General features: G+C 40.4%; 1 protein-coding gene across 3 annotated transcripts in view; it reads left to right on the forward strand.

Moving 5' to 3' along the window:
- Positions 1-4,221: 4,221 nt before the first annotated feature.
- LOC122648572 (cysteine synthase-like) overlaps positions 4,222-27,224 on the forward strand; it is a 65,026-nt gene continuing 42,023 nt past the window's right edge. The window contains exons 1-10 of one of the 3 annotated variants that reach the window (XM_043841786.1): positions 7,786-7,827; positions 7,920-8,029; positions 8,182-8,239; positions 8,448-8,711; positions 8,789-8,926; positions 9,036-9,087; positions 18,732-18,811; positions 19,545-19,604; positions 19,765-19,845; positions 20,493-20,591. In XM_043841786.1, the coding sequence (XP_043697721.1) occupies positions 7,786-7,827; positions 7,920-8,029; positions 8,182-8,239; positions 8,448-8,711; positions 8,789-8,926; positions 9,036-9,087; positions 18,732-18,811; positions 19,545-19,604; positions 19,765-19,845; positions 20,493-20,585 (978 nt within the window). In that variant the 3' untranslated portion in view covers positions 20,586-20,591. Of the gene's footprint in view, positions 4,228-7,785; positions 7,828-7,919; positions 8,030-8,181; positions 8,240-8,447; positions 8,712-8,788; positions 8,927-9,035; positions 9,088-18,731; positions 18,815-19,544; positions 19,605-19,764; positions 19,846-20,492; positions 20,592-27,224 lie in introns of those variants that run through there. The other 2 variants (XM_043841788.1, XM_043841787.1) reach the window with 2 other exon arrangements.

A 27,224-nucleotide genomic window follows, 5' to 3' on the forward strand; every position in this document is an offset into this window, starting at 1 on the left:
TCATCTTTCCTTTATTCCCTTGCAACTTGCAGGGTGCAATATGCACGAGACTTGCAACTAAACGAAAGGGAAGTAAAATTAGTTTTGAAAAAATAAAAGAAAATTTTAGTATCAGAATATGTAATTTATTTAAGGAAAAATGTATTTTGTGGAAGAGTGTGCGCCATGCGACGAGATATAGATGTGTTTATTAGTAGTCACAGCTTCCAAATGACTAATCAACATACAAATGATTCAACATCAATTTTTCACAATTTGAGGGGACCAAAACACAGATTATCCTTCCATTCAAATTTGAATTGTTGTTCTGTTATACCACTTCTGAAGAATCCCCCTTTCCTTTTATTTGGCTTGAGTTTCAGAGTTCTCGGAGGCATCACACATAGGTTTAAAACATCCAAGTAAAGGCGGCACCCAAGATTGACTTTGTGAACCCGGCTGTGTAGAACTAGTTAGAGACTGATTAGTTGAAGGCCAACAAGCATATTTTTTTCAATCTATCTTCTTGGTGAGATTTTCATATTTAAATTGTGAGAGGGTTCTTTTGTCCGGGAAAATGGTCTTTGGTCTAGACATAAGTACTATCAAGTCGAATGTTAGATGCAATGGAAGATTATCTCCTGCAATTCCCTGCCCGGTCTAATTCCCTAATGCCTATAATAAGAGGGGGGTGGACCTCACCCGAGTAGGGGTGGAATGGTCATTGCGCTCCCCATGTTAGGGGTATTAGGGGAATTAGACCGGGCAGGGCATTGCAGGGGATAAAGATCTAGATGCAATGCAACTGAAATCTTGTGAGACGATTTAGAGGGAAGGGACCCAATCAACATGTCAAGGTTCAACCAAATCAATCTTAGACTCTGATTAGTTCTACACATAGTTAGTAAGTTTGCGTATTAATTGTTGTATTAATTGCCGTGCCCGATCATATAATTCAAATTCCCGACTCTTACCGTATTCTATGGGATAGCTTAATTCCGTACGTGACTTTTAAAAATAGTCTTATTAATCGCCATATTAAATGCCGTATTAATATATATTTATGTATTTTAATTTAATTAAACAAAATAAAAACCTAAACCTAAATGTTGTATTAATACATTTATATATTAATCGTCGTATTAATTGGTTGTCTACTTAGTATTACTATTTTTTTTACTGCTACATGTTATTATTTGCTATAGTGGATTGTGGTTGATGGATTACCTATCAGCATTTGTTTTGATAGACATGGTTAAACTTAATTAATATTAGAAGTAAAGATCCAAAAGAATGGGAAATGATTTCAAATTGGAAAGCCATATTGGTTTTAAGTGTTCATGAATGCATGACAAGATTAGAATTTAGTTGTAAAAAAATCAGTTTTCTCCTTGATTTTTACTAGGATAATCCCGTATTTTTGCTCCCATACTATTTCAGAGCAACCATATTAAAACACTTATTAAACACGTACCAATTAATTGCCATAAACATTTTATTGCGCTGGATTTATGAAAACGAACTATTGCCATGTAGGCCGATTAATTGCCGTACATATCCGTTCTCGTATTATTGTCGTACCCGGGTTCACAAAGTCAGTCATGGGTGCCACCTTTGCTTGGTATTAAAATTGCATCAAAATCAATGCCTCCAAACCAATGAAATAATGACTGTTCAGCCCTCAGTGAAATAAAAAATTTCATCCAAATCAATGCATTTGTGTACACTTTCATTGGCTACCATGTTGATGCAAGGGCTACACGACTGGTAAGCATTCTCTTACCCAAATGAAATAATGACAAGTTACTTTTCTAATTATTTTGAAAACCTTTTTTCAAGATGCACCCTTTTTCTAATCTTGATCAAAAAATCAGGATCAGAATCTGATGCTTAGTTCGGTTTTAAAAGCATGCTGTACCAATTATCCTCCTTTGTGATTTTCCTTTCTATTTTGAGCCACCTTTGGGGGAGGGGTCACTGATTTCTATTGGATCTTCAATGCCTCATTTTCCCATATGTGCCATTTTCTCTTTGGGCAAAACTTAATGGGTGTTTATATGCTAGGCCACAAATTAACCATGGAGGATTCATTGGACGGGCTCACTTTACTTTTTGGAATCTTCTGTCCACAGTCAAACAATGTTTTTAGACTTAAAGGTCCCAAAACTAAAGGGTTCTTATGCTTTCCCGAGTAGGAAATTGTTTTTATATAATTGGCTCCGTTTGTTTCCATGAAGGACAAAAAAGGAAGAAAAAAAAAATCCATGTAAAAATAGTTGAAAAATCAGGTTTTGATTCCGCCAAATCATCATATTTGAATAAAAAAATTACCAAAACCTGATCAATAATCATTGAAACTCGGTCAATAGAAAAAATGATCAGACTCGGTCCGAGTTGATCTGATTCACAAGTGACTCGGTGATTTTCCCGAGCCTAATGACAATTGCCCAGGTCTGGTTCTCTCTCACATATGATGTCTCACCCCTCTAAATCCTAAATCAGATCCATGGTCAGTCATCGAAGCCCTCAATATTGGTTAGGAGGACTGGTACAATGTCATTGCCATCGATCAACTCCTTAACAAAGACAAACAGTGAGAGAGAGAAAGAGAGCAAAGGGTTAGAAAATCTTCAACATTTCAGCAGCACATCAACAATTTGGATCCTCTACTGTCAAGCTGCCTGGTAGGACGGTACTACCGAGACACAACGAAGCGATGAATGACCGCCTTACCCCTGCTCGGGTCATGAGCGGGTAGTCCTCGTACCAGTCTAAAGATCAAGGAACAGCAAGAGTGGGTGGTTCTCTTGCAAGTGAAAGACGAGTTATATACAACCTGATTCTGCCATCATTGCTAGGGTTTCTAACCTTGTTGTACCTTGTGAGAGACATCAGAGAGAGAAGGGGATTGGAGGATCTTCGAGGTTTCAGCAGAAACCAGAGGAATAGTATAAGCTGTTGGTTACCATGTCGGTGAAGAAAAATATGATTTCCGTCGTATCTGCGAGGTTCCCGTCAGGGACTTTGGTAATGAACCGTTGGGGAAACTGTTGTCAATTTCAAAGGATATTAGAATGGGAACTACAGGAATCGTTAGATTTATTGTAAATTGGAGAGGGTGGGTGATCTTTGATGTCTCCTAAATGTTTGTGGTAATATGGTGTGACGTGTTAGTTGGCAATTGCATTGGGGGTTGTGCAGTAAAAACTTTTTTTGTATTTTTTTGATAACAAACTATAGGGCTCATGTTCTCTGTGTCGCAACAGGCTGCGCTTAGACACATGGACCTGTCACTCAGGGGGACAGGTTGATCATTGTGCCCACCCCCATATGTCTGGGTACAACTTATGTCCCTGACATAGAGAACATTCTCCCCAAACTATATTATTGAAACCCACGGGGAAAAATAACCCCACAGGCATCAAAGTACAGAAAAGAACGAAGAAACAAAGGTGGGATATATCATATAATCCCAAAACCAGTCACACTGAAGCAAAGCTCCTATCAAAGCAAGGACATCAGCACAAAAGTTCCCTTCTGTTAAAGTATGAGAGAAATCCACAAAGTCAAAGCATGCCCATAGAGCAACACAATCTTCTATGATGAATCTAATGCGCTATGGAATTTTTTTTTAAAACTGACCCTTTGAGAATAGATACAATGAGAGGATTATCAGTTTCAATGCAAATTCTACGAAGACCCTTATCTCTCGCAATGAGTAAAGCTTGTCGAACTGCAGTGCTTCTGCAATGCAAGCAAAATTCTCACCAGTTCCTTTAGCGAAACAGAAAAGGAATCTGTCATAGCAATCTCTTCTAACACCTCCAATTCCGGACCTTCCAGGATTACCTCGACTAGCTCCAGCCACAGTGATCTTAACTACCTCATCGCTTGGAGGATTCCAACCAGTCGATCTCTGCAGACGAACATTGTGAGAAGGCTTTTGCTTGAATTCTTCCACAAAACGTTTAGCTTTGTAGAATATAGGACCTGGAGAAGACACTGAACGGTTGAAAGTAAAGGAGAGATAAGAAGTCCAAATATGCCATAGAATACTAAGGATAATAGGCAAGTTAGAATGCAAGTTGTAATGAGATGCTGAGCCCCTGCCTAAAAGATCCAGTCCTCCTTAATATTCGTCCAACCATCAATAGGATTTGGTTGAATGTGTGACCAAATTGATTGAGAGAAAGGACAAGAGATAAACAAATGGTTAGGATTCAAATCTTGGTCCCCACATCTTTGGCAGTGAGTAGGAAGATGAGCCTGTCTTCTATTAAGCAAATCAACAGTAGGCAATCTTCCATGTAACAATTTCCAAACAAAGAAGAGAGCTTTTGGAGCCATTTGAACATCCCACATCTTCAACCAAACCTTGTTCGGAGGCCGCAACCCATCTTGAATAGCTAGTCTATATGACACCGAGAATAATCCAGTTGAAGTATGAAGCCATATAAAACTGTCTGATTTTGGAACAAGTGTAATTGGAATAGAGAGAATGCTGATTGCAATATCCAATGGTCACCACCTCAAAATAATATCTTCCTTCCACCTATGATTTGTGTGATCAATCATTTGAAAAACAATAGTTGGAGCATAACGAGGTAAAGGGAAAGGAGCATTCCCCGGCCTATGACTAGGAATCCAAAAATCAGACCAAGGATTAACGCTTAACCATCACCCACCAGAAAGAAAAAACCTTTTTGTAAAAGAGATCTAGCTCGGATAATAGACTTCAAACCCCATGAAGCAATGGATGGAGTCGTTGCATGCATGAAATCAGTTAAAGGGAAGTACTTTAATTTGATTTCCTTACCCCAGAAGGAGTTCTGAGAATTAAGAAGCTCCCACGCCTTCTTAGATAACAAAGCTAAATTCAAAGGCTTAGAGCACTTCAAATTTAAACCTCCACTTCGTTTAGGCTGACAGATTAAGTCCCAACCAATAGTTGCAACCAAAGACTTCTCACCATTCGCCCAAAAGAATGTCCTATACGAAGAATCCAATTGCTGATGGATCGAGCCTGGAAAAATGAAGCAAGACATATAATAGCTTGGCATCATAGACAAGGTGGATTGAATGAGCACATGCTTTCATGTAGGACTTAAAAACTTTGTTTTTCCAAGATTGCAACTTATCATTAACTCTTTGAATGAGATTATTGCAATGACCCTTCCGCAATTTACCTGAAATAAGCAGGATTCCAAGGTAGATGAAAACAGACAGATACCCGATCTTACTCTCTTTCAAGAACTTCGAGGCCATGTGACTTGTGAGACACAATTGGTTACCATTTACCAGTTACCACTGGGAATAATAAAACATTAGAAACTCAACTCGTTTTAACTAGGTACGACTCGTCCGAGTCACTAGGTTTTTGAGCAAACGAGTAGAGTCAAGTCGAAAAACCTAGTTTTTCAACTGTGTAAAATAGGATTTTTCACTATTTATTTTAAAGTACAATGAGAGAAAATTCATCTAAAAAAATAGGAAAATGTTTACATGGAAGATTATCGTGTATCATCTAAAAACGGACAGTACGGGTTTTAAACGTTTATACTTAAAAAAAAAATGGAACCAAAAAAATGGCACTATTCTTATATATATTGAAAAATTTTTATTTGAAATTCATGCTACCATTTTAGGTATCCGTGCATTGACCTTGTGTTGAAGGTGATATCATGAAAAAACCCTTTGAGTCATCTGTATGTTGGTGAAAGAATCAAGCTGATCAGAGTTTGGGAGAGAGAGATATGATCAGTTAAGTCCATGGTCTTAAAAAACGGCAAAAAAAGGGGAACATGTTTTAAACGTGTTTTATACACGTTTAAAACGGGAATGCTTGTCGTTTGTCATTTTTATCGTATGTTTTCCAAATATACGGCAGAACGTGTTTAAAAGAGTAAAAAATGGGTACATGTTTAATACAAAGTTTTAAACGCGTTTTTACTAACAGTGGTTTGAAGCACAAATTAAAACCAAAAGAAACAAAACTCAAACAAATTAAAGGTTGCAAATTACAACAAGAGTTGTCCATCAGAACACAACTAGCACTAAAGTTCATATAAGAAGCTCCCATCAAAACTTCTCACCTATTCTCCCATATCGGATTCACCCTCATACTCCAAACTAGGAAAAGGTTCCTACGAGATTTCCTTCACTTAAGGATAACTGCACTACATCTACTGTCCACATCCGCTTGGATATCACTGATGATAGAAGGCAGGGTCCTCGTCTTGTTACGGAAAATATAAAAGTTTCTTTCTTTCCATATATGACCAATAGAAGAACAGAAAGCTACCTTGTAGAATTTCCCTTAATCGCCTCCACGATGATACACTACTCCCTACCCTTCTAGAAGAATATCTAAAGTAAATCAACCGACACTCTATAACCAAAACGTTTTTGGCTCTAAAAGTAGATTTCAGGTAGTATTTAATCATACCTTTACACCAGAGAACATGTTCGACACATCTAAGTTTGCTCTAAAAGTAGATTTCAGGTAGTATTTAATCATACCTTTAAACCAGAGAACATGTTCGACACATCTGAGTTTGCTCTAAAAGTAGATTCCAGGTAGTATTTAATCATACCTTTAAACCAGAGAACATGTTCGACACATCTAAGTTTGCTCTAATAGTAGATTTCAGGTAGTATTTAATCATACCTTTAAACCGGAGAACATGTTCGACTCATCTAATTTTGCTCTAAAAGTAATAATCACGTGCCTCTCTTCAAGAAGTTATTTACTTCTTGGAGCTGAGTATATAAAGGACATGACTCTTTATTAATAAAATATATCACTGAATTCTCAACACGTCCACTACTTGGAGTTGGCCATGAACGACTGCAAGACTCTCTCCCATCTTTTATAACCAAAATGTTTTTCACTCTAAAAGTAGATTCCTGCAGGTAGTATTTAATCATAACTTTAATCCAGAGAATATATTCGACTCATCTAATTTCATTCATTAATTAAGGATGTAATCTTTCATTAGTTTCATTCATTAAGAATCAAATAATTATTGTTAATTCTTCATTCACAGTAGTTCTAGCCTCTGAAGTTTTCGTTTATTTATAGTCCGTCTCTGTCATACCTTCGATCTAATCTCCTCTGATTTCATATTGTCAACAACGCCTCAATCGCTCCAAAGGGCACGATTACATAGATATTTTTGGTGAGAATTGTGGACATGAACACGTTTTGGATATCGTTTTTCTTTTGCTGTTGAACGATTTCTCATTTTTTATCTCTCTGTTTTTTCAGTTTTTGTTTTTGTTTTTTTCGTTTTTGTCTTCCGAAAATTCTGCTCGTTTACATTATTGGAAGGTTGCATGCTTGCATTAGTAATGAGCCTTACCCCCACTCTGGGCAAAGCGTTCGAGCAGGGTATGGCAGTCATTGCGCGTCTCACTGTGTCTTGACAGCAGAGTCCTTCCGGGCAGCTCGACAGTAGAGAATCCAAATTGTAGTAATGATGTATTGTTACTTTTAGTTTGTCGTTTTCATGTAAGTTACTCGATATGAAGACGTTTTGGATATCGTTTTTCTGTTGCATGTTTTTTTTTTTTTTTTGTCAAATCTAAATTTCCGTTGATAGAGAATGGACGTTGGATTCCTTTAATCTTATTTTGTTTACGATACCTATCCCAAGGGGCAGTGCAGTTGGCAAGGGATGAGGCCTAAGGAAGCTGAAGGTCTTGAGTTCAACTCCGCCTCCTCCCTTTGGGCCACCCGCCTGAGAGGAAACTCCCTGGTGAATTTCTTGTCTTTCTTTTCTACTTGCAGTTGTCTGAGAAGAGAAGATGGCGAAGGAGAGGTCTGGAATAGCAAAAGATGTTAGTGAAGTAAGTTGGCTCCAATACTGGATATTTTCCCTTTGGGTGCACATTGCTTGCTTTATTATGATATTTTGAATTCGTTTTGATCGATCGAACAGTTGATAGGGAATACTCCGTTAGTATATCTCAACAACGTCGTGGATGGCTGCGTGGCCCGTATTGCTGCCAAGCTAGAGATGATGGAGCCTTGCTCTAGTGTTAAGGACAGGTATTAATCCAGATTCCGCTTCTCAGCTTCTAATGAATTTTTCTTTTTGTATTTTGATTTCTGATAACCATCTTTCATTGTAGTTTCATTGGAAATTCAATTTAATTCACTAATCATTCTCATACATACCTTGATTTCCTTCCAACTTGCAGGATTGGGTATAGTATGATCACTGATGCAGAGAAAAAAGGCCTCATTACACCAGGGAAGGTTGGTTGATTATTTTTCCCCCTTTTGTTAGGAGTAATCCCTCCTACCCCTCCATAAGAAAAAAAAAAAAAAGGGGAAGGGGGAGGGAAAGATAAAAATCTTTCCCTCCTTTGGGGGGAGGGGGTTGGTTAATTATTTATTACAATTAGTTCTTGGAACCTAATGAATTTCCTTTGTTATAATTGTGTCATAATGATGATGGGTGAAGACTGTCCTCGTTGAGCCAACTAGTGGTAACACTGGCATTGGGTTGGCCTTCTTGGCAGCAGCTAAGGGTTACAGGCTTATCGTTACAATGCCTGCTTCAATGAGTCTTGAGAGGAGAATGGTTCTCCTAGCTTTTGGAGCTGAATTGATCCTCACTGATCCAAATAGGGGCTTGATGGGGGCTGTTCAGAAGACAGAGGAGATTTTGGCAAAGACACCCAATGCTTATTCGTTACAGCAGTTTGAAAACCCTTCCAATCCCAAGGTTGTTGTTGTTAAGTATCTTGTTCAGATTGTGAGCTCTCTTTGAGGACCTACTGACAAATTTTATTGACCTTGTAGATTCATTATGAAACCACTGGACCAGAGATCTGGAAAGGTTCAGGTGAGAAAATCGATGCCTTTGTTTCTGCTATTGGTACAGGTGGTACAATTACTGGTGCGGGGAAATTTCTCAAAGATCAAAACCCTAATATCAAGGTTAGTCTGATCATACATATGAACAGAAGCTCAGTGTATTTACCAAATCATGTACTGTATGCAAATTTCTCATTTGATGTTCTCTGAACATTTTGTTCTATTCTTTTAGCTATATGGTGTGGAACCAGCTGAAAGTGCAGTTCTTTCTGGGGGAAAGCCTGGTGAGTAATCTTGGATGTCTTACACCTTATATCTTTTGATCTTTCTTCTATGTTCCATCCCGTTATGAGTGCCTTGTTGTACTCTTTGCATCCTCTTGTGCACCCTTCATGAATCCTGTTGTAAGTATAGACTTTCAAGTTGCAAATGCTACCCTTTTTCTTGAGAAGAGTAGTTTGTATAGGGTTGTAATTAATCAGTCGAAGGAATGTGACCGGCCATACCATACTTACTTAAGCACTGAAAAAAAGAACAAAACTTTTATATTGTTTGTCTAGGGGCCACACATGAACTTTTGTTGAACTCCCATTCAGTAAAATTAAGCTCTTGGAAAATGTACAATATATTATTAAGATTTGATTACTAATATTTGAGTTTAAAAATATTGGAGGTCTTTAAGAGATTTGGTTCATGTTTTTAATCAATTTCTGAGTATGAGGTGTTTGTATTTCAAATAGGTGTATAATATGTTAAGCATGAGTACATTCAAAACTTGCAACTTGTTGGTTGCTGGTTCAAAACTTGGAAACACCCTCTCCTCGGTGAGGTGCACTTCTGCCTTTTTCTTTTTAATCGCTCTCTCGGCTTCTTGTAACATATTACCCAGCTCGATCAACTGAACATCTAGTTTGTTCATGTTGAAGTTGAAAATAAAAGAGCTGAATGGGCTAGGGAGAGATTTAAAAATGACGTTCCTCTTATACTTCAAGGAGAACTTTTCGGAACCTAAACCTTCCAGTTGCTCGAACAAGTTTCGAATTTTCATCACGTGGTCTAAGATCGGAGTTCCAGGTTCCATCTTGAGACTGTGGATCTTATCCACTAGCTCGTACTCTATGTGGGTGTCTTGTTGGCTATATAACTCCTTGATTTAGCCATCATGTCACTCGCAGAAGATATTCTCTTGACAGACTTGATAATCGATTTGTCAATGGAATTCAAAATATATAGTTGGGTCTTTGAATCCCTTTGATGGTAGGATTTGATGATGCCCACCCTTTCTTTTAGGTGTTCCGCGGTAAATTCAGAAGTAACCTCAGTCCCATTTATGTCATCGGAGGGAATGGTGGGAGACTCTTTAAGACAGAGTCAAGTCCCTCAGCCTTAAGAAGGAGCATAATGTTACGATATCAATCCTCATAATTTGGTCCGGTCAATTTTGTTTGGGTGATAAGTGACATAAGGATGTTGTTGATTGGGGCAGCTATGCCAAAAAGTTCTACACATATACAAGTAAACGCATAATAAATATCGTGACCATTGAATTTTAATTTTTGGCTAATTAAAACAATGGTCATTCATCTTTTTCATATCCCACCATAATGAAAAAAACGTATTAGAACTCACCAATCCTTACATGTAAAACCTACCCTACTGGGAATCAGTCCACACATGGTGATTGGGTAGACTACTTTGTCCACCTCCTAGGCTTCCAATGTAATTGGTCACTTGAGTGTCATGTCCATATCCTATCGGTTGACACACATTCAAGTCATATGTATTCCTAATGATTCGGAATGAATCATGGCATCATGGGAGATAATCCACTAATGCATTGCCCTCCCACTATCCATGTCCATTTTTTATCTAATGGGAGAAGGTGTAGACCGTATAGTAGTGAGATCCTCATAACGTCCTATCGGCTCTATTGTGGGGACCTCATTACCTACCTCTACATCCATCATCAAAAGGGGGTCATGAACAAAGATCTACCGATTAAGATCTATCCATATCACATATGCTTTCAAAGTTGGAGGGTAAACGATCGCACACAAAATATATCACCATATATAAAAAATGCATCGTACAAGGTAACACATATAAAAATTATGGTTTTTTTTTTTTTGGTAAAATATAAAAATGATGGTTATGAGATGATAGGTTTAGAGAGAATAATAACGTATTATTACTCCCACTAAAACAACAATAATTTAATTAAATTTTAATATGAAAAAGAATCATACATCCAATGCATCAAGCGATGCACAAAAATAGTGCTAGCTCCATCCTTTGGTATCTCTATGTTTTGTCCTTTGTATCTGCATGTTCCTTTCTATTTCCTTCCATCATCGTATATTGGCCTCCATCTTTCTTTAAGATCTTCAAATTCTCTATCGGTTGAACTTACATAAAATAAATAAAATTACGACCTAGTTCTCTATACACTTTTCTTGGGGAAGAAAATCCCTTGGTAAACACAACCCACCATTGGATTGCCCAAGAGATGGAGTACATAATTTTATCCAAAAAAATGAGGGGAGAGAGATAGAGAGGGGGAGAGAGCACAACGCACATCACATTCCACATGAACAATTAAATACTACCATCCACATAGATTTATAAATTAAATCTATTCCCATAACCATCAAGATAAAATAAGAATTCTCCATGATCTAGTCCAATAAGGTAATAATACATGTGACCCCACATCAACATGTGATAAAATTGGGTGAATGCAAATCACCTACTTAACCATTAAGAGTGAGTGCATTCCAAAAATTGAACTAAAAGTCCAATAAAAAACCCAAAAAAAAATTTTCATTTTAAAAGGAAATTAAAAAAAAAACTTTTTTTTTGGGCCTGCCAGTGTACCCCACGCTGGCAGCATGTACTGGAAGATTTGTTACCTGCGTAGGGTACACTGGCAGCACATGCTGCCTACCTATGGAACATAGGCAGCATGTACCCTATGCGGGCAGCAGGTTTAGCATCCAAAAAAAAAAAATTTAATAAGTATGAAAAGAAGAAAAAATTAACTATTTTATTTTCCTTTCTTTTTCATACCATGTTGTGATCAAATCAAAACATGCTTCCTCTTATTGGAAAAAATAACAACTTTACTCTAAGAATGAAGAAAAGAGGAAGACAGCATTTTGGGGAGAACTAGTGAATCTCGGGCTTTGGAACAAGGGCTGGAGAGCTTTGAGCAGTGGATTTGAACAAGAATCAAGTGTTTTTAGATCATGTAGTGAAGCTTGGATTTGAAAATAAGAGGGATTGACCATGCAAGACTTGGGGGGCTTTTGGGGCTTCCCAGAGATACGGACAGCATCTAAGACGGCGGTGAAGCAGTTATCCTTTGCAGCTGTGGTGAAGCCTCGACTTCCAGTGATTGACAGTTTGCCATCGCCTGTTAGAGATGGGAATTTGACGAGGATCAAGATCCCGCAAGCGGCTTACGTGGCTCAACTGGACAAGCTGCAACACTCTCTTCTGGGAGAGTTAATTTCCGTTTCACCACGATGGATAGGCTTCGAGAAGCATCACAACAATGGTCTCTTCGGGGAGGTGTTACCCTGAGATCCATTGGCAAAGGTTATGTGGTTTTTACTTTTTCCAATGCCGAGGACATGACTAATATCTGGAGAAGAAGCCCGATTCGATTGGATAACCAACTCCTTCGCCTACAACGGTGGAAGAAAGAATTTAGGGTCCATGAACAAGCTTTGACGCATAGATTGACCTGGATCTGTTTCCCACACTTACCTTAAGAGTACTGGCATGAAGACATTCTGTTGTCTATGGCAAAGGCAGTAGGGAAACCTATTACGATAGATAGACGCACCAGAGACTCCCACTATGGTCAGTATGCTCGAGTGTGTGTTGATTATGATAAGTCCATCCCCTGGGTGGAGGAGATATATGTCGAGCATGAACAAGAAGGGTCACCGGAGATGTTTGTATTCAAACAAGAGGTAATTTTTGAGGAACCTCCTATAAGATGTTTAGGCTGCCATGGATTTGGGCATCATCCGGACGCATGCCCTAATAGACTGCATGAGAAGGTGGAGAACAATGATCACATCCCAGGAGCAAACTATAAGGTGGTTGTTGGGAGAACCGGCCGACGTCGGTGGTGACAATGGAGAAGAAAGGTTATTTCGGTGATGAAGGAGATGCAGGCAGGGGGTGCCGTGGTTGAGCAAACTTCTGGGCTACACGTGGATGTCGTTACAAGCCCTAATCCCCCGACCGAGACTCTTGGGGTGCCTGGCCACGTTTCAGTGGTTGAGTCCCCCTTGGTTTTGGTTTCTCATATTGGTGACTCTCTTTCCAATTACCCAGCTGGCACTAATGCTCACAACGTGGATAGGGAGGATTCCTCTCTCAGAGAGGTGGTTTTTGAAACAAACTCTTTGGAGTCTCACTTGCATCACGTTTCCTTGGGGAGAGATATTCAAGGACCTGGACACGTAGGTATGTTGGAGCGAGAAGATATCCAGAGGGAGAGGACCTCGCTGGTTTCTGTTACATGTCATAACAATGGCCGATTGGCGGTAGTGTTGCATGATGAATCTGCTCCTATACAAGAGGAGAATGAGGGCGGTGCTGCACCCTTCATCAAAGTGGGTAAGAGAAAGAATGTAAGGGAGAAACACATCCTACAATCTAATATCTTGCCTGGAGGTTCGAGATGCCGCGGCACAATGGAGATCAATGTGGTGGATCGGATGTTGCGTGGGGAACCTAGTGAGGACACAAATGATGAGCGTCACACCAACTCTCTCACAAGTTCCCAATGAAGTGCCTATTCTGGAATATCAGAGGAGTTGGAAACTGGCATGCGCGCGTGCATCTACGGGGTATTATGAAAGAAAACTCTCCAGATTTTCTTTGTTTAGTGGAACCAAAGATTGGAACTGATAAATGCCCATTGGGTTTTTTTACTGCAATGGGAATGAGTTCGGACATCAACTCTAATAGCAGGGAGGAGGGTCACCCAAATATTTGGCTTTTATGGAGCAGGGGATTATCTCGGCCTAGGATCATTATGGACTCGGATCAACATATTACTCTACAAGTGGATATGCAGGGTGGCAAAAGCATTATTACAGTGGTCCATGCAAGCTGTTTTTGAGCTTTACGTCGGCATCTATGGAGTGACCTTATATCACTTGCTGGATCCCCATGTCCGTGGCTAGTACTTGGGGATTTCAATACTTATCTGTACGCATCGGACAAGTGAGGGCCTGGTCGCTTCAACATGGGGTCTGCAGAGGAGTTTGCAGCTATGATTGACTCGGCATCTATTTCTCTTCTTCCTTCTTTAGGCAACAGATTCACATGGTCAAATAACCATCGGGTGGGGAACGTCCGTGCCATTTTGGACTGTAGTTTATATAATGATGCGTGGTGGCAGCGCTATGCTAACAGTATTCAAAAAGTCTTGGTAAGAGGTTCTTCTGATCATTCTCCAATTCTGGTTCTATGTGAGGAGATGCCCCGGCCTGTTAATATTCCCTTCCTTCTTCAAAGGTTTTGGACTGAACATGAGCACTTCAAAGCATTTGTGAAATTGTCCTGGACAGAACCAGTTAGGGGGTCCCCCTTATTTGTGGTATCTCAAAAACTTAGAAGATTAAAAGGTCCCTTGAAGGAAAGGGCAAAGGTGAGGTTCCCACATGTTGACCTTGAAGTTGAACGTACTCATGCTAACCTGGCTTCTATTCTGGATCGGGTGGAAGTGGAAGGCTTCTCAGAGGAGTTGTTTGATAGGGAGACTCAGGCCAAGAAGGAGTTTGATAAGGCTATTATGCTTTAAGATCAATTGTGGAGAGAAAAGTCAAGGGATAAATGGTTTAGGTTGGGAGATAGATGTACTAAGTACTTTCATCTTTCAATCAAACTGAGAAGATCAAAAAACACCATTTGTAAAATAATTAAGGAGGATGGCACAGCTCTTACAGATATAGTTTCTATTGGGACTCACTTTGTCTCGCATTTTGAGGGTTTTTTTAAAAGAAGAGATTCGACCAGGAAGTCCGAGTTACTTGAGGTGATCCCCACCTTGATTTCAGCAGGTGATAATGAAATGTTGGCTAGGATTCTATCGCAAGATGAGATCAAAAAGGCGGTGTTTGATCTGGATCCCTTCAGTGCGCCAGGCCCAGACGGGTATCCAGGCACCTTTTTCAGAGTATGTTGGGATATTGTTGGCAGTGATATGTGTAGGGGGGGTACAAAATTTTTTTAGGGAAGGGGTAGTCACGAAGGGGGTGAACTGTAATTTTTTAAGCCTTGTGCCCAAGGTGGAATCTGCGGTCAGAGTGGGACAGTATTGCTCGATCTGCATGGGTAATTTTTTCTTCAAATTGATCCCGAAATTATGGCGACTCGGCTTTCATCCATCTTACATTTATTAATCTCACTAGAGCAAGGTGCATTTCAGCAAGGAAAGATCATCTTTGATAATATTGGTGTAGCTTCTGAGCTAACCAACTTAATGTACAGAAAGTGCAGGGGAGGAGGTTTGGGTTTGAAGCTGGACATCCAGAAGGCTTTTAACACCCTGGAATGGGGTTTCTTATTTGATGTTCTAAAAAAATTTGGGTTCTCTGATTTGGGGATTTCCTGGATACATCAGATCATGTTGTCAACTAGGATTTCGGTGGTGATCAATGGAGGTCCAATGGGTTTCTTCGGCATGGAAAGAGGTCTGAAGCAAGGAGATCCTCTATCTCCCTTACTTTTCATTATCGCTGAAGAGGTGTTATGTCGGGGTCTTTCAGCTCTTCGGATGGCCAGTACCTTGAAAACTCTGCCTGGGCCTAGACAGGTAAACACTCTTTCGCATCTTCTTTATGCTGATGATCTTTTCATTTTCATGAAGGCAGAGTTACGTGGCGTTAGGAGGGTGAAAAAATTCCTAGAAGATTATGGAGAGTATTCTGGTCAAAAAGTTAATCTTACAAAGAGCAAGGCCTTCTTGGAGAGAATCACTGCAACATGTCGACGGCGGCTGGTTTCTGCTCTGCAAATTCCAGTTTGTACCTTTCCCACAAGATATCTGGGGATAAATCTCTTAAAAGGAAGGGTTAAAAAGGATTCGGTTTTACCATTAAACGACCACTTCAAGAAAAGACTTACGGCCTGGAAAGGCTGTCTCCTTTCCATGGCAGGGAGGGTTGAGCTAGTGCGATCAGTCATGAGCAGTATTCCTATCCATAACTTTTCTATTTATTTATGGCCCGCCTCAACCATAGAAATTATGAAGCACTGGATCTGCAACTTTATTTGGTCGGGAGAATCTGATAAATCCAAAGCCATCACGGTGAGATGGGATAGTCTTTGCAAGCCCAAACGAGAAGGAGGTTTAGGTATCCGCCGCATGAGAGATGTTAATCTGGCTTTGATTACAAAATTCGCTTGGTCTATTAAATCAGCAAAATCACCACTTGCTGAATTTTTGAAAGGAAGATTTGTAAGTAAAGATGGCATGCTAAAAAAAAATATGGACCCTTCCTCGGTTCTGCTGGAGTTAGAAAAGTGTGGGATTTTATTCTTGCATCGGAGAGATGGGTGGTGGGAGATGGAACCATGGTTCGGTTTTGGTATGATAAATGGATTGGCAATCAATCCATTGAGGATCTCCTGCTGCCTAATCAGATTCCAAGAAATCTATCAGCCACGGTTTCGGATTTCCTAGATGGGAATGGGTGGAGCTTCCCCATTGTGATGTCTCATGAGTTTCAGGTGGTCATAAATGAGATTTTGAGTTCGGGTATCACAGCCACAAACAGAAACGATTCCCGGATGTGGGCTCACTCCAAGAATGGAGAGTTCACGGTTACATCGGCATGGGAAGAGATTAGGAAAAAGGCCCCTCCACCCATGTGGGCCTGGGCTGTATGGCAGCAAGGTTTACACCCACGCAGCTCTTTATTTGGATGGCGGATGGCGGATGGCGCACAATGCTCTACCCACAGACAACAAAGTGAGAGGCCACACTATCCCCCTGGTCTCGCGATGTGAATTATATCATGCTGAAATGGAATCAGGGACGCATATTTTCTTAAATTGCAATTTTTCTGTTATGGTTTGGAAGGATATCCTCTTACTATTTGAGGAGAATTGGAGTGGGTTCCCTTCAATGGAGCTGTTTTTCTCATGGTGGAGGAGAAAGTCCAATGGAGTTTTGCTCCCAAACATCTAGAGGGCTCTTCTTGTAATCACCTGTCAGCAGATTTGGTGGGAGCGTAACAGTTGGAGATACGAAAATAAAATAAGTGATCCTAGGCAGGTAGTAATCAGAAGCCTAATTAGAGAAATCACATACTGCTCACATATATTGAAGGTTCATGTGCATTCGGTCAAGGAGCTGGTATTGGCGAGGTTACTTAGAATAACCATCTCTAGGTCCCCGAGTAAAAAGGTTGTGGAGGTCACGTGGCGACAGCCGCCGTCGGGGTGGTGGAAGCTCAATATAGATGGGTCTTCAATTGGAAACCCAGGGTCTTCAGGAGCTGGAGGACTTTTTCACAACCATCTTGGTGTTGTGGCCAGATGTTTTGCCTCCTTTCAAGGAGTTGGAACAAACTATAAAGCTGAAATCTCAAAAGGGATACAATCTTTCTAAACTATGGTTCATGAGATATTCTCATAATATCTCTTACCATAATATAAAAAGATATTCAACCATAAATATTTTGTTCTCCCATATAATGCCATGTGTCCAATAAACTCTTTTATTATACATAAGCCCTTCCATTTTTTTAATATCACATAATGAATTATAGGGTATGTACTTTAATGCTACTTATCCCCAATTCATCATGTACGTTGATTGAGAGAATGTGTTTGCGCTTGGACGGCCGAAAAACTTCGAAATCAAAATTCAATATATTATATATTAATTTTATATTAAAAATAAATTTATAAAATATTTTGAATAAACACTGGATCCAGATTTCTGTCCGACCAATCACTGACTTTCTCTCTCCTAGATATTCCCCATAAATGAGCAGTGGATTCCATGTTGAGAAACCTCTTTGCTTACAATGCAGGATCACAAATCCAGTGTACTGATTGATAGTCCGATTGGACATCAACCATTGGCTTACCAAAATCCGTAATGCCACACTGCAACAAATGGAATCTCTCAAGTCTAAGGGTCATCGAGTGGCGGGTAAGCATATCACACACATAACCAGTAGCAATACATAAGACATACGTACCAGATTCTTATCTATACACGTTCTCAACGTGTACCCACATCCATGCTTCATCATTTCTCGTAACATGCGATATGAAAACCATATAAACAGGATATCCAATCCCGTTTCCAGTTCAGATCAGTTTTAGGTTAACACCTATGGAACATTCTTATAAGCCCCAAATAAAATAATAAAATGCAAAATTTAAATTCAATAATTTAATAATTCGGGTTTGATGGACACACAATTCCAACATATACTATTTTAACTTCTAAGAAATTAATGAAATTGAGGTCCAGTCAAATAAAAATATGTTCACATGAAAAGACATATGAACTAAAGTGTTGCTTGTGCTTTAGAAGATTCATTCTTCAAACATAGTTCTTTTAATATGGATTTTACTATTTTAAAAAAAATGTAAAATACTTAACTTTCTTGAATTGTATGAATTTACTCTCTTGGTAATGCTTCAATTGCTTCATCCGCAGAGATTACGATGGGCAATATTATTTAAATTCTGTACACTTATAAACTCCTATATAATCATCTAAAATGAAAATTTTGTACCTGCCCTATTTTGTCTTTGGCAACTTCCATTAGGTTATTGTGATTTTTAGCTACTGAGTTCTAAGCCATGGTTCTTTATTTACTCATTGACTTTATACTGTAACTGTTCTTTAAAGTTGATGAATTCTGTGTTTAAACTATGTTAGGCCCACACCTGATCCAGGGTACTGGAGCTGGTTTTATTCCCCGTGTATTGGAAGTTGATCTCATTGATGAAGTTATTCAAGTAAGACTCATGAGTAGTAACTTGCCTTTCTGTGAATATGTTAGCTTTGTGTTTATTAAATGGTGTTATGAACTGTCATTCATTGCATTCTCTACTAACAGTGGTTAGCAGTGACGTTCGGATCCAGATCTTCTACAGCGCGGGCTGCCCGTCTTGCCGTGCTGCACAGACACAAGGCAGTGTGCATTGACCACCTTACCCCTGCCCGAGCGCCTTGCCCGAGCGGGAATAAGGCAGTCATTGCATGGCGGGACAGGGCACCGCGCTGTGGAAGATCTGTGTTGGTGATGTTCCTGTCAAAGAAAAATAATTGTTCCTCTGTTGATGAAATATTGCATGTTCAGGATTTCCAAAACTTGCCACTAACATAATCTGGAGATATTTTGTTATTGACATTCACACCCGCCCGCCCACCCTCCACCCCATACACACTCCGAAACCAGGTCGAAGGTATGCCATTCAGGTCTTGGGCCTTTCCTTCTGGTTGACATTTTGAGTGGTCAGGTGCTCAGGTTTTGTATCTCAGTCACGTCCTTATTATGGTGTATGAATCCACTAGTAATAGTATGACATATGACAGAAGTATACTCCACTTTTGATTGTAATTTTAATGATCCTTGTAGAAAAACCTGCACATAATTTTCATACATGAATCCACATGTGTGCCTAAACCATTAAACATCTACTAGCACAAACTAGCATTTGCTGACTGTCAAATCTCTGTGATATCTAGATGTCAAGTGAGGAAGCTATTGAAACTGCAAGGCAGCTTGCATTGAAAGAAGGTTTGCTGGTAAGTTTGCGACCTCATTCAAATCTCCATGAATAGGTTTTCGAGACAACTATGGTGCCTTGGTATTTGGATTATCACATAAAATCTCATCTGCCTGTAGTTGGATATCTGTGGTTTCTGGTCTTTCAATTTCTAATGATTTTTGGGATAATGGATACAGGTCGGGATATCATCTGGTGCTGCCGCGGCTGCTGCAATTAGGATTGCAAAAAGGCCAGAAAATGCTGGAAAACTCATTGTGGTAAATGAGGCCATTATAGATAGTTCATTTTTCTTGGGAGATCTCTCAAGGCCAAATTTGACGCAATTATATTATAGACTATATGATTATTGACATTCTTTTGAATTAATGTCTAGAAGAAAATATAAGAAACATGGCTTCAAGTTTAATGTTGTGTTAAGAACATTGCATCAGGTTAATTTTACTAGATCTTTTTGGCTGATTATATTTGATTAGTCTAGACTGAGACATCATCCAATTTGATGAGACATTTCTTGGATGAATTGTACCCTGAAATCACATAAATCAGTTTCAATCATCCAACTTACATCTCTAGTAACCCATAAAACTCAAAGGATCAATTAATAGGTTAGGATCATCCATTCAAATACTGGCCCACAATTCGAGACTGATTGATCAAGTTTATCGTTATTGTGAACTCCTCACCAAAGCCTCTCCACCCCGCCCCCACCCTCACCCTCCTTAGTTTTTTTGTTGCATCTCACCATTTAAAGTTTTAAACCATGAAATTTATTTTCCTTATTGGACTTATTAATAATAAACTAATTTTCTATTAGTGACTTGAAAATTTTTTATTCACCTATTTCTTTTCTTTGTTTATCTTTTTCCTTTGTGTTTTCACCAGTGTTCCTCGTTCCGTTGTACAGGTGGTGTTCCCTAGCTTTGGCGAGCGTTATCTGTCCACTATGCTCTTTGAGTCTGTAAGGCGTAAGGCAGAGAACATGACTTTCGAGCCTTGAGATGTTTCTGAGGATTTTAGCTTTATCTGCCTGGATCTGAAATGGGAATAAATAAGGGATCTTGGTTTGTTTTATGGTTCTTGGTTTGTTTTATGTGGTTCTTTTTTGTCTGAATAATTATGAAGCATTTTTCATGTTTATGATGGAGGCTAGCCTTTTTTTTTTTTTTGGGGGGGGGGGGGGGGGCGGGGGTAGCCTACAATGGATATGGAAGTGGACAGCAGCTAGAAAATTTGATTAAGTCTCTTAAATTACGTAAGTGCATTGAGCCAATCATGATTATATAACCTGCCCAAACTTTTAACCATATTTGGTAACTATATTTTGGGAGAGGATTCTCTGAGTTGGAGAGGTGGGAGCCAGCCCATGGGAAAGGTGGGAGATGGTTTGAGAGAGAGAGAGAGAGAGAGAGAGTTGGTGTAGCTTACATTGCCCAAACTCTTACAATATTTTTGGTAATTATTTGGAAGGTGTTCTTTTAGGGACCACCCCTTCTGTATCTGAGAGTAGAGTGCACATTCTCAGTTATAGTGTTTTTTTTGTCATATTTATTTTACTTTCCAGATCAAAAGAATTTGACTGCTAAGTAAAGTAAAATTTAATAAATCACAATGTTTTGGAGTTGTTACACCATCATGTAAGGTAGTGATTACAAAAAATTTCACTTTAGTATTGTTCTGATTTCAGTCATCTTTCCTTTATTCCCTTGCAACTTGCAAAGTGCAATATGCACGGGACTTGCAACTAAAGGAAAGGGAAGTAAAATTAGCTTTGAAAAAACAAAAGAAATTTATTTTTGTATCCAATTATGTAACTTATTTAAGGAAAAAAATTCTTTGTGGGGGAGTGTACGCCATGTGCCGCGTTTACTAGTAGTCACTTCCAAATGACTAATCCACATCAATTTTCACAATTTGAGGGGACCTAAACACAGATTCTCCTTCCATTGCAATTTGAATTGTTGTTCTGTTATACCACTTTTCAAGAATCCCCCCCCCTTTTATTTGGCCTGAGTTTCAGAGTTCTCGGAGGCATCACACTTAAGTTTAAAACATCCAAGCGAAGATGGCACCCATGACTGACTTTGTGAACCCGGCTATGTAGAACTAATCAGAGACTGATTAGTTAAAGGCCAACAAGCATATTTTTTCCAATCCATCTTCTTGGTGAGATTTTCATATTTAAATTGTGAGAGGGTTCTTTTGTCCGGGAAAATGGTCTTTGGTCTAGACATAAGTACTGCCAAGTCGAATGTTAGATGTAATGGAAAATTATCTCTTGCAATTCCCTGCCCGGTCCAATTCCCTAATACCTGTAATAAGAGGGGGGGGTGGACCTCACCCGGGTAGGGGTGGAATGGTCATTGCGCTCCCCTTGTTAGGGGTACTAGGGGAACTAGACCGGGCAGGCCATTGTAGGGAATAAAGATCTAGATGCAATGCAACTGAAATCTTATGAGACAATTAGAGGGAAGGTCCCCAATCAACATCTCAAGGTTCAGCCAAATCAATCTCAGACTCTGATTAGTTCTACACACCCGGGTTCACAAAGTCAGTCATGGGTGCCACCTTTGCTTGGATATTTTTATTAAAATTGCATCAAAATCAATGCCTCCAAACCAATGAAATAATGACCGTTCAGCCCTCAGTGAAATAAAAAATTGCATCCAAATCAATGTCTTTGTGCACACTTTCTTCATTGGCTACCGTACTGATGTAGGGCTACACGACTAGTAAGCATTCTCTTGTAAAAATGAAATAATGACAAGTTACTTTTCAAATTATTTTGAAAACCTTTTTTCAAGATGCACCCTTTTTCTGATCCTGATAAAAAAATCAGGATCAGAATCTGATGCCTAGATCGGTTTTAAAAGCATGCTAAGCCAATTATCCTCCTTTGTGATTTTCCTTTCTATTTTTAGCCACCTTTGGGGGAGAGGTCACTGTAAGTACCACGGTCCTCGGGACGAGGGTTCCTCAACCTTATGGCGACAAGGATTAGTCTTTGATGAATAACGACCTATCATTCTGATACATCATCATGGGGATTGGGATCACGATTCATAAAAAATAGAGTCGCCACCTAGGATTAGGGCCTAGGACCTAGTGGGTGTAGCCCCATCTGGGATTAGCGGAAAGGGCTACATGATTCCATACAGTCTAGTTAGAGATTCAGGGTAATTAGATAGGTTACGAGAGTGGGGAAGGTGTTAGGCACCCACCTCACCCGGGTAAACCGGTCTTTCTACTAGATGCTTGTTTTTGAATACTCCCCCTTAATAATATATCATATATTAACATGCAAGGCTAAATTATGATGCACTAATCATGACAAAGAAAAAAAAATCATTTACTATATACACTAGTCTACATTATGCCAAAAATAATAAGAAGGAAAGAGACAGATACCTGTCAAGAAATACAAGAAATAAATGAAAATGTACCAAATATGAAATATGCGATGTCCCACGGCTCAAGTGGAGACAGACAATCAGCTTGACTCTCTCTTGTCGGACAGAGTAAGGACTAAATGAGATGGCTTTCGTTACTCAGACTTCGGGCAAAGCAACGGCTGTATAAGGGATTCTCGTTATCTGTATACAGACAGAATAACGGCTATAAAAAAGAGATTATTGCTATCCGTATACTGATGGAATAGCAACTGGGTTGGGACGGGAGCATTCTTCACTCAAGTGGGTAATTGAAGGATCTACCCATGACTCGGACAGAACCGCTCACATTCACCTCAGAATAACTCAAAAGGGGGCAAGAGAGCTTGAGTGGGAGAAATGGGAGGGTCTCTCTACCTCTTTTTCCTTGATTTTGGGGGAGGGGGACCCTCCTACTTATAGGGAGGGGACCCAGGAATCACGGCGCCGTAGGATCCACCACGGCACCATGGGCGACGTCATTAGGATGACATCGTAGCCTCCCACGAAGGCGTAGTTTTTTTCCACGCTACCGTGGGAGGCTTCCACGGTGCCGTGGAGGACTGTCCACGGCGCCATGGTCAGAGTATGTCACTCCCCACACTTTTGGGCCTTAAATGGGCTTCTTTGCTCTTTTGGGCCTGTTTGGGCCTATTAGGCTTCTTTCTTTGGGCTTTTCAAGGTTTTTTTCCTTCCTTTTGACTCTTCATAAAATTTTATGTCGGGGAAGGTGAGCAGTACCTCCTTCAGCATTTGGTAAAAGGGTCTTATAAGTCATTTTAGGGATGTTAGGGTGATTTGGCTTAGATGTAGGGACAAGAGTCCTTCTTGAGAGAGATACCGATGTCTGTCCGTGTCTTGTTGTCATCATCGCCGGGGGGTGACAAAATTCAGTGTCTACAGTCACTGATTTCTATTGGATCTTCTATGCTTCATTTTCCCATGTGCCATTTATTCTTTGGGCAAAACTTAATGGATGTTACTATGCTAGGCCACAAATTTTGGGCTCCACATGATATATAAAGTAGTAGATATTAGGGTCATGCATGGAGGATTCATTGGATGGGCTCACTTTACTTTTTGGAATCTTCTGTCCACACTCAAACAATGTTTTTAGACTTAAAGGTTCCAAAACTAAAGGGTTCCTATGCCTTCCTGAGTAAGAAATTTTTTTTCTATTATTGGCTCCGTTTGTTTCTACGAAGGACAAAAAAGATAAAAAAAAAAATCCATGTAAAAATAGTTGAAAATTCAGGTTTTGATCCAGACGAATCACCCGAGTCGAGTCAAAAAAGTGCCAAAACCTGGTCAATAGTCATGGAAACTCGTTCAATACAAAAAATGACCAGACTCAATCCGAGTTGGTCTAATTCACAAGTGCCTCGGTGATTTTCCCGAGTCAAATGAAAATTGCCCGAGTCTGGTTCTCTCTCATAGCTGATGTCTCACCCCTCTAAATCCTAAATCAGATCCATCGTCAATCATCAAAGCCCTTAAGAATGGTTAGGAGGACTAGTACAATGTCATTGCCATCGATCAACTCCTCAACAAAGACAAACAGAGAGAAAGAGAGAGAAAGGGGTTAGAAAATCTTCAACATTTTAGCAGAAAGGTGCTCGGGCAAGGGTAAGGTGGTCATTCTCCACCTCGCTGTGTCTCAACAGTACCGTCCAGTCGGGCAGCTTGGCAGTAGAGGATCTGAATCCGTCATGAGTGGGTGGTCCTCATACCAGTCTAAAGATCAAGGAACAACAAGAGTGGGTGGTTCTCTTGCAAGTGAAAGACGAGCTATGTACAACCTGATTTTGCCATAATTGCTAGGGTTTCTAACCTTGTTGTACCTTGTTAGAGACATCAGAGAGAGTAGGGGTTGGAGGATCTTCAAGGTTTCAGTAGAAATCACAAGAATAGTATAGGATGCACAAGATCTTTTTCGATAATATAAGCTGTTGGTTACTGTTGGAAAAAAAATCACAATACTCACACACAAGGGCACACGCACATGGTGAAAATAGCGCTGGCGTGCCAGAACCTTTGCGTAGGTTCAAACGAGGCTGTTACGGCCTGTTCTAACTTCTAACTAGGAAGTCCGTCTTCCTCTTGCCTGAGTAGCTCTAAGGTCTTTTGGGTTAAGCCAACAACGTAAGTCGCAAAATAGGTAAACTAACAGATTGTAAACGAAAGAGACTAAGCTAATTAACACTAAAAATGTTAAACAAGACTGAAAAGTAGGTGTATTTCGATCATACCAATTGTGGGCATGGGCCCCAAAAGTACATCTGTGCCACTCCTAGTACATGACCGTACATTCTTTCAATCCAGAGAAACAAAAGAAAACAATAAAAGAATAAAATAAAGCTTTTGGTTTTTGTCAGATGTGTGATCCTCTGGTCGATATCAGTTGTCTTCCTTATATAGGAGAGACTCTCCTACTTATCAGTTTGTGTGGTTGCCCCCCATAAAACCTCGTTTCTCTCAGTCCCATACTTCCAAGCCTTAATCAGCGCTTGCCATGTGTCCCATCAGGCCTGTATTACTTCCAACCGTCTGTTACCATGGTGGGACCCACCTCAAACTGCGTTCTCACGTCTCTTAAGCGATTTCCCTCTTCTTTCAGTACTCTCTTGAGCACTTGCCATGTGGCTCTGCCTCTGGGTCAATGAGATAGGATCGTGCCCAAGTGGGTCACATCCATACGGCTTGCAGCCTGGCCATCCATCTTGGATCCTTGATCCAACTGAATCTGGGCCGACGGTTTTTAGGAGCAAACAATGCCCCTCACAACCTCTTTGAGTAGTGCCATGTGGCTCAAACTCATTAAAAGATTGTTCCATGGGAGGAGACCGGTGTCGCCCTGGCTGAAACCTCCAATGCTCCCTCGATGGCTCAAGAAATGGAGGCCGTCCTGGTGTAAAAGCGCTCCCATCTTCCTTCTTCCGCCCAAGTTGAGGTGCAAATCCCTTTTCCTGAGCCTCCTTTTTTCAAGCTCGGTCCCGCTTTTTCTTCTCTCCCTGTGGGCTTCTCGAACTTCCCTAAGCATGAGGCGGAGGAACTCCTCTTTCGATCGGAGGCCCCCCTCGAACTCGGGGAGAAAGCCTTCGGGCGCCTCTGGCCTCACTACCTCCCCGACTAGAAGACCTGGGTGGATCGTGTGGTCTGTGACCACTCTGAGCTCCTATCCACCCTTGGCGTTTTGCATGCCATCCAACTTTCAAGTATCTCCTTCCCCCTTGACCGTCCTCTACTTCAGGCCGCCCTTCGCTGTTGGTCACGGTCCATGAACTTCTTCCACTTTCTTTTAGCAAGGTGACCCCAACCCTTTTGGATGTGGGAGCTCTGACTGATCTCAAGGCCGACGGAGAGGAGTTCAATGGTTCCTCTTTGAGTTTTACAAATACTCAGGGAACCGAGATTGATCACGGTCTCAAGCTTACAAAATCCGTGAGTTTCAGCTTCTACTTGCAGCATTATCGAAAATCCCATAGTCCGGTCCTGGATTTAGAGCTTACGGCCTTCTTCCTCTTTTGGATTTGCCGCTACTTAGCTTGTGTTCGCTCGAACAAAATCTCTAAGACCTATCTGTGCCTGGCCAACACCCTTGCCTAAGGCCGTTCACTTGACTTGGCTTCCTTCATCCTGGCCGCCCTTTATTGGGGCTGCAATGACATCGTCGAGTCTGACTTCGCCTATGGTGGCGGTCCTTTCTGGATCCTACAAATGTGGCTCCGTGCCTATTTTCAGGACTTGTACACAATCCCATCACCGCTTTCGGTGTAAATCATAGCGGGCTTCCTCTTTGCCTCCTCCCCCCATCATGACCTGAAAACCCTGGAGGAGTATCACAATTTCTTCTCCTCTTTCGAGCCTGATCAAGAGGGTGAATTCTTTGTGCCTTTCCGATTCATGAAAGCAATCCCCAGTGGCTTTCCTTAGTGATTGATCATTCTATGTTAGCCCCTGCCATGTGGGGATGGTTCCTGATCTGCCAGGATCTCCACATCTGTGTCACCCTAGAGCCGTCCGACAATAATGCGTGTGGCTTTGAGATGTACAATCCTCACTACTATGTGTGCCAATTTGGCTTTTGCCAGGCTGTTCCCTGCCTCAACTATTATTCATCCAGGAGTGATTGGTTTATTCAGACGTGGCGGAGATTGTTCATGCTTCATCCATGAACGCTCTGGTTCTGTCCCAGTTCAAGCTCTAATTCT

The sequence above is a fragment of the Telopea speciosissima genome, chromosome 1 (assembly GCF_018873765.1).
Source record: "Telopea speciosissima isolate NSW1024214 ecotype Mountain lineage chromosome 1, Tspe_v1, whole genome shotgun sequence".
NCBI lineage: Eukaryota > Viridiplantae > Streptophyta > Magnoliopsida > Proteales > Proteaceae > Telopea > Telopea speciosissima.